Consider the following 13,909-nt stretch of genomic DNA (forward strand, 5'->3'; position numbering starts at 1 on the left):
GAGAAAATCTCTCTTTGAACCACCGCTTTTAGCGCTTCCCAAAATGTGACAGCCAACACTTTCCTGTGTTGGTTCAATTCTACACAATCTTTAATCACAGCCCACACTTTGTCACAAAACCCTCTATCTGCCAACAACCCTGAATTGAGTCTTCACCTCGGCATCTGCTCCCATCCTAATTTAAACCGAATCTCCAGCCAGTGGGGCGCATGGTTCTAGATTACTACCTCCGTGTATTCTGTCCCGTCCACCCCAACCAAAACCTCCCGGCTCACCACAAAAATGTTGGTTCTTGAATACATCCTGTACACATGTGAGAAAAAGGAATCCTCCCTTCCCCCTGGGTTTTTGAAGCGCCAGGTGTCCAACATGCCCATCTTTTCCATAAACCCGCCCAGCTCCTTTGCCATTCGTATTCTACCCATTGACCTGGGGCTCGACCTATCTACCCTCGGCTCTAGGATACAATTACAATCTCCTCCCAAAGTCAAATGGTACGAGGCCAAGTCCAGGATTGCTGCTAGCAAGCGCCTCATAAAACCTACCATGTCCCATTTCAGTGGATACGCATTCACCAATACCACCGGCGTCCCTTCTAATACCTCACTCACCATCACATTTCTCCCACCCAGGTCCCTCACTTCCTTCGCACTCACAAACCCCGTCCCGTGACTTTGAATCAAACCCCAAGTGGATAACCTGACCCATCCATCCCTTCCTCAGCCATAACCTGATCCTTCAAGCGGAGGTGCGTCTCCTGCAGGAAGACCACCTCCGCTTTTAAACTCCTTAGGTGCGCAAAGACCCGAGATCTCTTCACCGGTCCATTGAGCCCTCGCACGTTCCATATTATCAGCCGTACCGGGGGCTTATACCTCCATTCCCCTCTACTGTCCGCCATCCTCACCTTTCAGCTCTACCCCCATTAATTTCACCCGGTACCTGGCCCATCCAAGGTGGCCCCTATATCCTCCCCTGACCATGTTTCTTCTCCAACCTCGCCTCGTCATACCACCCTCCGTTCATCCACCACCTTTCTCCCACTACACCACCTCTTTCAGACTTCTCCTCCACCTCACTTCCGTTCACCACTATTACCTGCCAGCTTGGCAACTGCTGCCTGAAGACTCCTGCTGACCTCACCCTCCCCACCCAAACAAGACTCATCGCAAACCACAGGTCACCTCCCCCAAAGACAAACAAAAAGAAAAAACACAGCCCCAGGCAGCAAGAGGGGGATGGGGACAGCCGTCCCCTTACAAACTTTTTACCCCTGCTACCCTTTGTCGACCCAACAGGAAAAAGAAGAAACAAATCTCCACATCGGACGAAAAGAAGACTCCACTCCCTCCAATCCCCACTCTACCCGTGTTCGCAATTACTTCAAAGTGCCAGGAGGTCCATCTCCCAAAATTGTTCAGTTCAGTTCTCCCCCAGTTTATGCTCCTTGATAAAGCAATTGGCCACTCTGGGGTCTCAAAATAATATGCCCGGCCTTCATTGGTCACCCATAGTTTCGCTGGGTAGCGCACCCCAAACCTGATCCGCTGTCAATACAGCACCACAGTGGCCATGTTGAACCCCGCACACCATTTTTCCAGCTCAGTTCCAATGTCCAGGTATATTCGGACCTTGTTCCCCTCATTCGTGGTTGCGCTTCACCCTAGCCCACTGCAGAATCTTCTCCTGCTCCACAAACTTGTGGAGCCTCACGATCACCACCCGTGGCAGCTCCCCTGCTCTAGGATTCTGTCTCAGAGACCTTTGCGCTCTGTCCACCTCAAGGTCCTTGTCCAGCACCCCCTTCGCCACCAGCCCCGCCAGCATCTTTGACATATACCTTGTGGCACTCGCACCTTCCACTCCTTCAGGTAGGCCCACTATTCGCACATTCTGCCTTCTTGATCTATTTTCCTGCTCCTCCACCTTTGCTCTCAACGTCTTGCAAAGGTCTCCTAATAGCCCCACCTCCACCTCCAATGCCACCACCCGATCTCTGTGGTCCGACATCACCCTTTCAATCTCTCAGATCTGCGACCCCTGTGCATCCAAGCATTTCTCCATCGATCCCTTCAGGGTGCCACAGCCCCTTCGAAGACCTTTGAGTGATTCTCCTGAATCTCCTTCCTCTGCTGGCGGAACTCTTCCTTGATGAAGGCCATCAACTGTTCCATCTGGGGCTTTGCGACTTGCACTGATCCTTCCCCCTCCGCCATCCTTCTAGGGGCTGCTGCGCCCCAGGCCCGTTCCAACTTCTTGGCCAAGAACTTCACCTTCTTCTACCGGGTTTGATAACCAGCAGACATATCACTCCTGGGGGGAACTTCTCTTCCGACCTTCAGTTACACTTTTCCGTTGAAGTTGCACCCGATTTTTGGGTAAAACAAGCTCTCTTCGACGCCTTCAATAGGAGCTGCCCTTTGTGTAACCACTCACACCGTGGCCACCACCGGAAGTCATGAAAGAGGGTTTCAACAGCAGATGAGCAGAGGTGGGAGTGGAGTGGGTACTTTTATGCAGGTGGAACTAGATAGTCTTGGGGCTGGCTTGAATGTATGGTCAGAAACCCATGTTATGGGTCAGACAATGCTAAGGTTTTGAACAGACTTGGTCAGCATCAGGCATTTCCAGGGAGATTAGGGCAGGCATTTTCAAAGTCGGGGTCGCGACCCGCGGATGGGTTACGGGCGGGTGTCGGGGGGGGGGGGGGGGGGGGTCTCAGAGCCGTCCAGCGCGGCGCTCCTGAATGCGCAAATTTGTGCAGCAGCCTGCTTTTAACAATGCCGGCTGTGAACGGCCTTCAAAATGACAGCATTTGCTTTGTGAATGCTGTTGATAAGAGGCTCAGAAATTATTTCCTACAAACCACGTTGTGATAAATTAGTATTTCTCTGCAATGTTTATATTATTTGTTTGTCATGTGGTAACGAATTTGCTCAAACTCATTTCACATTTTCACTTTTCCTGTGTCCCAGGCAGTGTTTAGTGACATTTCCAGAATTGTTCCTTCATTCACTTCCTCATCTCGAGTATTTGTGCTGAGTCTTTATGCCGATGAGTCGGTTTAGCTCCTCGCTATTCCCAATGAGTCTCTTCAGTTAAAGTTTTTAATCACTAACTATCAATAACAAGTGCCGACAATCGGCCCTGCACTGATATTGATGTTTTTTGTCACGTTAAAATCATGCATCTTATGGAATGATATGTTGTCTTCAAATAGGGAATTAGTTTTCCATCTATAATCACAGCAGCGTCATATTTTGTGTATCTTGCATCTGATTAACAGATACTTTAAATGTGTCAACAGTATTTATTTCAAATACAGAGTAAACACTGACTGTAACTCACATGGTGAGGTAGTTTTAAAATGTTCTGCTGCGGCTTTTGTGCAGACATAGCTGGAATTGAAATTCGAGGTCAACTGACCCGGCTACAAATAGAGTGCCGTCATTGTTAGAATAGATTGTATTGCATCCTTGGATGTTCGTTAAGTCGCTGACTCAAGGCTGTAGTTACTGCCTACAGAGTGCACCCACAGGTTTGGCAAAGATATTTCTAAATGGAACCGCTCTGTGTCTGCTGTGTGGTACAGCGAACTGAACTATTTTAAACACCTTATTCTAGGTTATTGAATTATTGGACACGGGATATTAATATTATAAATGTGGATATTAAATTGAGCTGGAGTCAAATTTGTTTTAACCATTAATATCACGATTAATATCAACTGTAATCTCGAACAATGAGGCGGGAGAAAAACCCTACCTCTCCCATGGATTTCTTCCATGAGCATGTTTGAAAAATTAGTGGTTAATATTTGGAACCATGAATTCAAATCAAGTGTTCCAAAACATAAACATCTGCCTGTTTATCTAACAGTGAAGATTTCCAAGCTTCTTCCAAGATATTCCCTAGATCACGCGGGTTTCTGCAGAATGTAATGAGATATGGGAACCTGTTCCTCAATCTCCTTTCACCTACTCCATGGTCTCCTTGTAAAACACGTTTGAATCATTTTGTATCTTCACCTTCCACTGATATAATCCTAGAATTTACAGTGCATAAGGAGGCCATTCGGCCCATCGAGTCTACACCGGCCCTTGGATAGAGCATCCTACTAAAACGTAAGCCCAGGCCTGCACTCTATCCCCGTAATCCAGTCACTACAACTACCCTTTGGACACGAAGGGGCAATTTAGCATCGGCAATCCACCTAACCTGCACATCTTTGGACTGTGGCAGGAAACCGGAGCACTCGGAGGAAACCCACGCAGACACGGGGAGAAAGTGCGAACTCCACAAAGTCACCAGAGGGGGTAAATGAACCCGGGACCCTGAAACTGTGAGGCAGAAATGCTAACCACCGTGCCTGCAGTGAGACGCAGGAGGGGATTAAAAAAAAAATTCAATTTCATCTTCCTGCCTGAAGGGAGGCATAGAGCAGGTGTTCCCCCCCCCCCCCCCCCCCCCCCCCCCCTCCCCCACCGAAAGTCGACGTAACGTGCTTTGGCCGCGATTGCGATTCCTCCATTTTGTCAGAAGCAAACAAGTAAATGATGATCAAGCATGCTCACTTGTCGCATTATGGATAAGAGAAAATGCTGCCTCGTGAATGTCGGCCGCCTTGGGTCCCGACGGTTGGCCGTTTGGTAAAAATGGGTCCCGGGAAAAAAAGTTTGAAAAATACTGGTCTAGGGAACAGAGTTTTAACCGGAGCCACAAACAATGACTCTGAACTTCCCAATGTTTAGTTGAAATAAATTTCTGCTTATTGCATGATGGATGGGAGACTAAACAGCCTGACAATTTAGAGCCTATGCAGGGGTTGAAAGGTGGCCGCGTGGCACAGCTGAATACTGTCAGTGTGGAAACTGATATTGTATTTTTGGATGGTGCTAACGAGAGGCAGAGGATATAGAATGGGGAGAATCAATCCTTGAGGGAACACCAGAGATAATGATACTAGAGAGAAACCATTGCAGGTAATATTCTCACTATTATTAGGCAGATGAGGATGGAACCAGACAAGATTAGTTCCGCCTGGGTATACAATGGTAGAAAGGCGTTGGAGGAAGATGGTGTGACCAAGTTGTCAGAGGGTGCAGAAAGGTTGACAAGGTCAATGAGTAATAATTTACATTTGTCATATTGGTTGTCATTTGTGACTTTGAGACTTTGATAGGTGTTCCAATATTTTGACAAGGGTGAAAATCTGGAGGGATTCCAATGTGGAATTCCAGGAAAGAACAGTATAAATAGGAACAGGAGTAGGCCAAATTGCCCTTCAAGTCTACTCCACTATTCAGTACGATCATGGCTGATCTTGGGCTTCAACTCCACTTTTCCACCTGCTCTCCATATCCCTTGATTCCCTGCAAGACCAAAAGTCTGTCTGTCCCAGCCTTAAATGTATTCTACAATGGAGCATCCACATCCCTTTGTGGTAGAGAATTCCAAAGAGTCAAAATCCTTTCAGTAAAGTATTATGGGCCAGGGTTTATAAAACTCCAAAGTATATCGTGGAGTTCACCTGACCCACGACTTTTAATAGATTTTGGTTATGGGGAGCACAAGGGTCCACTCTCCAGGTGTTATGCCACAGAGACCTTAAGTATTTTTAAACAAAATACTGTTTATTCTATGAACCCAGTTAATATTTTATAAACACGCAGTAAACATCTCATCAACTACCAACACATGTAGCCCCACAGATACAATACTCTATAGGTAACCCTTAATACCTTTCCTAGCAACATCCATAAGTTAAACCCTTTTTAAACAAAGGAAGCAGGTTAGGGCAGCACGATAGCATAGCAGTTAACACTGTGGCTTCACTCACCAGGGTCCCAGGCTCGGTTCCCTGCTGGGTCACTGTCTGTGTGGAGTCTGCACATTCTCCCAGTGTCTGCGTGGGTTTCCTCCAGGTGCTCAGGTTTCCTCCCACAGTCCAAACATGTGCAGGTTAGATGGATTGGTCATGATAAATTTCCCTTGGTGTCCAAAAGGTTAGGAGGGGTTATTGGGTTACAGGGATAGGGTGGAAGGGAGGGCTTAAGTGGGTCGGTGCAGACTCGATGGGCCAAATGGCCTCCGTCTGCACTGTATTTTCTACGCTTAAATTCTCTACAGAAACAGATATTACTTTGAAATCATCAAATGATCTGAAGATATTCTTTTGCTTGTAGAGAGAAAGATCAATACACACATCTGCTTTGTTCTCCAAATGCAGCTCTCCAACTGAAAGCAAAACTAAACAGAGCCACAAAGCAGCTTTTCAGCTCAAAACGAAAGGAAACGACAGACAGCCGAGCTCCACCCACACTGACATCACTGCAGCTGTTTGATAAACACCCATTTCTTAAAGGTACATCCACCTGACAAAAGTAATTTTTCCTCATCTCAGTCCTAAATGATCGGCCCTGTATCCCGAGACTGTGCACTTGCGTTTTGAACTCCCCGAACAGCAGAAACAATCTCCCAGCGTCTACCTGAACAAGCTACTTCAGAATTTTGTAGGTTTCAAATGAGATTGCCTCTCATTCTTCTAAACTCCAAAGAATATAAGCCCAATTTACTCAGACTTTCATTGTAGAATTACCCCCTCATCCCAGGGACCAATCAAGTGAACCTTCATTCTACTACCGCCAATGCAAGTAAATCCTTTCCTAAATGTGGAGACCAAAACTTCACACAGTGTTCCAGATGTGGTCTCACCAAAACCCTGTAAACAGTTGAAATATTACTCTTGTACTCCAACCCCTTTGCAATAAAGGCCGACATTCCATTTGCTTTCCTAATTGCTTGCTGTGTCTGCATGCTAACTTTTGAGTTCCTTGTAGATGCACATCCAAGCCTCTGAACATCAACTCTTTCAAGTTTCATACTTTAAAAAAGTATTTTGTTTTTCTATTACGACCAAAGTGAATAACTACACACTTCCCTGCATTATACTCCCATCTGCCATCTTGTTGCCCACTCATTTAACTTGCCTATATCTATTTACAGCCTGTGACTTCCCCACACCCTTCCCATCTGGCTTGGCATAATCAGCAAACTTTGATAGTGAACTATTAATACCAGCTAACATGAAAACTATTATATATAATAATCTTTATTGTCACAAGTAGGCTTACATTAACACTGTTATATTAACGCTGCAATGAGATTACTGTGAAAAGCCCCTTGACGCCACATTTTGGCGCCTGTTCAAATTACCTAACAAGCACGTCTTTCAGGATTAGAAAGGGAGGTTGGGTGGGTCAACACTTTAGTTTTAGGGTCAAAGAAGAAGGAGGTGGGTCTCATGGATGAGTTGAGCTGGGAGAGGGAATGAGGGGAGATGGGAGGGAATCTAATGAAAGATGCAAATTCAAGGCTAAGGCAGAGGAAAACCTTAGAGAATGTTTGGCCCACGGACAAGAGAAAGGGAGGGAAATGGCACAGGCAGCTGCTTGTGTGATCTTAAACTGAGTGACAAAGAAATCAGTGGATATAAAAATGGAGCTGCAAGAAGTAATTAAATATTCTGAGCTAAAGATGTTTGAGATGACGTCAATGCTGGATTGCACCATCATCTCTTTGCCATTTGAGCACTGCTGCATTCATGCCAACTCACAACTTGATGGCAAGAGATGCAATTTCTGCATAAAATGAAGTCTCATTCATGATCTTGCAAACACATTAAAGAAGCAATCCCCTATGGACAAGCCCTCCGTATACACAGGATCTGCTCAGACGAGGAGGAACATAACAGACATCTAGAGACGAAAGGGTAGCTCGACTCATCGATCGACAATTCCAATGTGCCACAGCAACGACCTCCTCAGAAAACAAACATGGGACACAACCGACAGTACCCTTCATCATCCAGTGCTTTCCTGGAGCATCTTCTTCGCAGCCTTCAACACGTCATCAATGAAGACAAACATCTTGCCAAGGCCGTCCCCACACCCCCACTTCTTGCCTTCAAACAACCGCACAACCTCAGACAGACCATTGCTTGCAGCAAACTACCCAGCCTTCACGAGAACAGAGACCACAACTCCACACAACCCTGCCATGGCAACCTCTGCAAGACGTGCCAGATCATCGACTTGGGTACCACCATGAGAACACGTGAGAACACCACCCACCAGGTACGCGGTACATACTCGTGCGACTCGGCCAATATTGTCTGCCTCATACCTGCAGGAAAGGATGTCCCGAGGCGTGGTACGTTGGTGAGACCATGCAGACGCTGCTACAACGGATGAACGGACATCATGCGAAAAATGCCAGGCAGGAATGTTCTCTTCCAGTTGGGGAACATTTCCGCAGTTGAGGGCGTTCAGCCTCTGATCTTCGGGTAAGCGTTCTCCAAGGCAGCCTTCAGGACATGTGACAACGCAGAATCGTCGAGCAGAAACTGATAGCCAAGTTCTGCACATGCAAGTACGGCCTCAACCGGGACCTTGGATTCATGTTGCATTACATTCACCCCCACCATCTGCCTGGGCTTGCTGAAATCCTACCAACTGTCCTGGCTTGAGACAATCAACACCTCTTTAACGATTATCCCTCTCTTCAGTTGCTCCGTATGGACCTGTAAAGACTTAATTACCACATTCAAAGCATCGTCTTGCATCATTGACTTTGTCTATATATGTGTTTCTGAAACCCACCTCTTCATTCACCTGAGGAATGAGCTGCGCTCCGAAAGCTGGTGATTCGAAACAAAACTGTTGGACTTTAACCTGGTGTTGTAAGAATTACTGTGCCCACCCCAGTCCAATGCCGGCATCTCCACATCATTGCAATTTTTACCAGTCTTTCTGCATCTGGTCACTTGTGCACAAGCATGAAGCCAGACTCCTGAGAGCCACCTGTGGCAGAAACTGGAAGTGGGGCCCGGGAAAGAATTTGCTGAACTTGAAACCTGAGATTGCTTTACTGCCTGATTTACCTTACCTGGAGTCTTGAAGCTGCTTGCTGCCCATCTCGTGCCTTACCAGGTGCCTGAAACTATTTGCTACCTGCCTTGCCCATAGTTTAAAGCTACTTGCGTCCTGGGCCCGATGTTGCTGGAATTGTTTGTAGTCTGAATTTGATTGTTGCTTGGATATTGGTGATCTTTGGCTGTGCTTTGTTTCGTAGTTAATATCAATTGCTGCTTTATTTAAGCTCAGCAGTGTTGTTGGTAGAAATCAATTTTTTTCCGCTTAAATTATGGATTGATTGCCTAGTACTGTTGTTGAGCTTGTTTACAAGTTGCTACTAAAGCCAATTGTGGATTAATTGTTTCTTTAATCACAGTAGTGATTTGTTTCTTCCTAATAGTTGTGTTGGGCTTGCCAGTTTGCCTGAGCAAGCCATACTTTGGTTGGCTCGGGTCACTCCAGAATTTAAGAGCAAGGATGGAAGTGAGCATTTGACTTTGCAAGCACAGAAGGACTGCAGAACTATGAACGAAATTAGGACATTCCATAGAAACCAGCTTCATTCTCAAACTAGAGATACTAGGCTGGTCATCAAACTCCTCTGCTGAAACAGAATGCACAAGATAACGTTTTTTTTTAAAAACCTGGAAAAAAAATTCATGTGTAATAATATAAATTTTGTGAAGTGTTTGCCTGTTAGATTAAATAAGCCACTAATGAGATTTGTAAGGAGAATCCACGTGGAGGCCTGGGCAGGCCTACTCCAAGGCCCCACTCCAGGGGCACCCAACAAGACCACCAAAGATGGAGCAGACCGCGAGACCCAGCCCAACCTGACTCAGGAATCCCCAGCCTGCAACCCAAGACCCGTGACTGCAACCCAAGACCCCTGAAACGGCGGAGATCCCGAATGCGCTGCAAGGTATTCCTGTACTCGCAGAATAACAGGGCCTGACCGGATCACAAACATGCCCCTCCGGCAACCCCAAAACTGCAACTAGCGCCCGGGACCCTGCTAGACGTGACCCCAAAAATGATACCAGACAGACACAACCACCTACGTTCCACAAGGTCAGACTTCTCTCATCAGATCCTGGGACCATCCAGACGCAGCCGCCGACCGAGGAAGCGAGGGAAACGCGGCAGTCTGTAGCTGAGACTAAAGCGACACGGTTTCAAGAGTCCTCTATCTAGTATACTCCTGGCAAATGACCAAGCGATTGAAAACAAGCTGGACGAACTTAATGCTGGGATTACCTCTCAGACAGAAGTTTCACAGAGACATGGCACACTCCTGCCTCACCGGACTGTGCCATAAACCTGAAGGCTTCTCAATGCACCGGCAAGACCGCAGGGCATCATCAGGCAAAGCAAAGTGTGAAGGGGTTTGCCTTCCCATCAACTCCTCCTGGTGCTCGGATATGGCGACCCTTACAGTCTACTGCTCCCCGGACCTGGAATACCTGACCGTGAAGTGCTGCCCGTACTACCTTCTACGTGAGTTGGTGGCACGGTAGCACAATGGTTAGCACTGTTGCTTTTCAGCACCAGGGACCTAGGTCCAATTCCCGGCTTGGGCCACTGTCTGTGCGGAATCTGCACATTCTCCCCATGTCTGCGTGGGTTTCCTCCGGGTGTTCCGGTTATCTCCCACAGTCCAAAGATGTACAGATTCAGTGGATTGGCCATGTTAAATTGCCCTTAGTGTCCAAAAGTTAGGTGGGGTTACGGAGATAGGTTGGAGGTGTGGGCTTAAGTAGGGTGCTCTTTCGAAGGGCCGGTGCAGACTTGATGGGCTGAATGGCCTCCTTCTGCACTGTAAATTCTATGTGTTCACTTCAGCCATTATCACAGCAGTCTACATCCCACCCCAGGCAGAAGTGAAGAAGGCGCTGGACGAATTGCACACAGTTATTAACAACAATGAAACAGAACACCCGGAGGCCTTGTTCATCGTGGCTGGGGACTTCAACAAGGACAATCTCAAATGTGTACTGCCAAAATTCACTAACACATCTCCTGTCCCACCAGGGACGACAATACTCTCGACCACTGCAACACAAAAATCAAGGGCGCCTACTGTTCCATCCACTGACCACATTTTGGAAAATCAGACCATAAGACTGCTCCTTCTGGCATGCAAACAGAAGCAAAGTATTGTACACACCCCTGTCAGCATCAATGGTGCCGAGGTGGGGATTGTTAGCAGCTTCAAATTCCGAGGGGTACACATCTCCAAAAATCTGTCCTAGCCCACCCACGTTGACGCCATCACCAAGAAAGCACAACAGCGCCTATACTTCCTCAGGAAACTAAGGAAATTTAGCGTTCCACATTAACTCTTACCAACCTTTATAGATGCACCATAGAAAGCATCCTATCTGGCTGCATCACAGCCTGATATGGCAACTGCTCGGCCCAAGACCGCAAGAAATTTCAGAGAGTCGTGAACACAGCCCAGTCCATCACACAAACCTGACTCCCATCCACTGACTCCATCTACACCTCCCGCTGCCGGGGGAAAGCGGGCAGCATAATCAAAGACCCCCACCCACCCAGCTTACTCACTCTTCTAACTTCTTCCATCGGGCAGGAAATACAAAAGTCTGAGAACATGCACAAACAGACTCAAAAACAGCTTATTCCCCACTGTTACCAGACTCCTAAACGAGCCTCTTATGGACTGACCTGATAAAGACAAAGCTCTGTATGCTTCACCCGATGCCCGTGTTTATGTAGTTACATTGTGTACCTTGTGTTGCCCTATTATGTAATTCTTTTATTTTATTTTCATGTACTAAATGATCTGTTTGAGCTGCATGCAGAAAAATACTTTTCACTGTACCTCAGTACATATGGCAATAATCAAATCCAATCTTCTCTTGTTCCCCTGTATCCTGCCTTATACAGAGATAAAAGCTGTTTATCTCTATATCATCCACCTGAAACATCAGATCTGTCTCCAACATTATCAACCCCATATTTTGAACTGCCTGCCACTCCCACAACTATCAACTTTTTGAGCACGTCAGGAATCTACCGAATCGTCTAGCTGTCCTACATTCCACAAATGAAAACTAAAAATCCCTGCAATTGGTACTTCTGTATCAAGCCCACACACAAAAAAAACGATCATTCATACGGCGAAACGTGTGCGAGAACTGGAATCAGTCTGGGCCTTTCAAGCAGCATTTAAAATAAACCTTACGCCATGGTTCTTTTTGTGAAGTGCTGTTTCTCTTTTGCGGAAAGAAGCGCATCCGGAACTAGTCACTCATCCTGCAACGAGGGGGCGCTGTGATGTGGACAGTGCAATATGGCGGGGGCGGGGGGAGAACTACAACTTCCAGAATGCATCGAATGGTGAGGGTCATGCGTAGATGATTGGATGCGTCATGACGCATATGACGTTACCGTTCTTGGTCGGTGCGCAAGAAGTGGTCGGTGAGAGTGTTGATATTTATTGGTGCTTGGGTTCCTCTTTAACCACATCTGCCCGGCGTTAAGATGTCCGATCAGGTAGGTATTTACAATTTTTAAAAATCACACACACCCATCGGGCTGTTGGGTGACGCTGTGTTTCGGTCGCTGTGTGTAACATTGCGTCCAAACACGGGGTTCAAATGGAGGCGGAAGGAAAGGAAGCTGAGTGAGGCTTGGGGTGCGCGCCTAATGGATCGGGGACGCGCCCTGCAGCACTGTTTTGGTCTAAATTCATGGCATACTGTACTTATAGTGAAAATGCAACTTTAAAGGAATTTTGAATGCTACTCAAGGGAAGAACAGTGAAGATGAGCTGGAGCTAGATTGCAGCTCAGTTTTGATTATTATTGTTGGCCTAGCCTTGTGTATGTACAGTATGTATGTTGTAGTTGGGTATTGAGCTTTTCACGACAAAATTCGTGAATCGCATAGCCAATACACTTTTGGAAAGTGAGCAATTAATGAATCCATGAGTAATAATCGTAAAGACTAATTTTTCATAAAATGTATTGTGTATATTAATGTTGTGTTTCTCAAAATCAAAATAGTCAACTCCTGCTCGAGGATTTTGAAATTACTTAATTAAAATAGTTTACTGAAACTGGTGAGCAAATGGTTCCCAATCAGACTATCCCACAAAGAACAGTAAAAGTGTGAGGTGCCTACATCCTGTAATATGTGTGCTTACGTTTAATAACTGCAGCCTGAATCTGATTTCTCCCCCAGCAATGCCTCCAGTATAATTCTACGTCATTTGTGACTGCACAGACAATATTTAGAGTCTGTGGTTTTACACCTCTTTTAGATACCAACTCCTCTGTCACCAACATAATTTATCCTACTCTAATTCATACAATTTACCAAGTTTATAATGTACATAATAGCTTGAATCTGAGGAATACAGCACTTGATGAGTGAACCAAATTTTAACTTAAGTTATGAGTCTATTTTGTTTATGTACTCACAGTAATGTCTGAGCACATTAATGTAGAGACTCCTCCCAGATCCATGTTGTACTGGTTGGTTTGATAGCAAGCTCACTATTATCTTAATCACTCTGTTGAGGTGAGCCTGAAAGCTTTGTTTCTGAAGTTCCAGGTGTTTTAACATTCCGGTTGATTGAAAATGCCATAACCATAATTGTTGAGGAAACCAAGCCATGTTGACCAGCCATTTAATGTCAGAAATTCTCTTCAATTTCAAAGTGAAGAATGCTCATTTTTCTTTATAACTGAAAAAAAGTTAAAATCGTGAGAGTGCAGAAATGTGAATTGTCTTAATTTTTCAGAATGTGATTTTAGTTCTTAGATGGTTAATCATGGAGAAACAGACATTCTCTCCGTTTTCATTCAAAGTGAAATTATGAGTCTACAAAGTCTTACAGTACATAAACATAGGAATGATGGCGAGAGTTCTTTCAGTATGGTGATTTGCCCCCATCACTGTCCTTTATACACAGACACACTCACACAATTACATTTATCAAGAATTGTTTTGAATTGATGGCAAGT

The 13,909-nt window shown here is 45.8% G+C and overlaps 1 protein-coding gene across 2 annotated transcripts in view; it reads left to right on the plus strand.

The window, feature by feature from the left end:
* Positions 1 to 13,909, plus strand: part of sumo1 (small ubiquitin like modifier 1) — an 87,690-nt gene that overhangs the window by 44,875 nt on the left and 28,906 nt on the right. The window contains exon 1 of one of the 2 annotated variants that reach the window (XM_038778442.1): positions 12,306 to 12,434. The exons of the other annotated variant lie outside the window; for it this stretch is intronic. Coding sequence (XP_038634370.1) covers positions 12,423 to 12,434 — 12 coding nt within the window. The 5' untranslated portion in view covers positions 12,306 to 12,422. Of the gene's footprint in view, positions 1 to 12,305; positions 12,435 to 13,909 lie in introns of those variants that run through there. 2 annotated transcript variants of the gene reach the window in all.

Source organism: Scyliorhinus canicula, chromosome 19, assembly GCF_902713615.1.
Source record: "Scyliorhinus canicula chromosome 19, sScyCan1.1, whole genome shotgun sequence".
In the NCBI taxonomy this organism is placed as follows: Eukaryota; Metazoa; Chordata; class Chondrichthyes; order Carcharhiniformes; family Scyliorhinidae; genus Scyliorhinus; species Scyliorhinus canicula.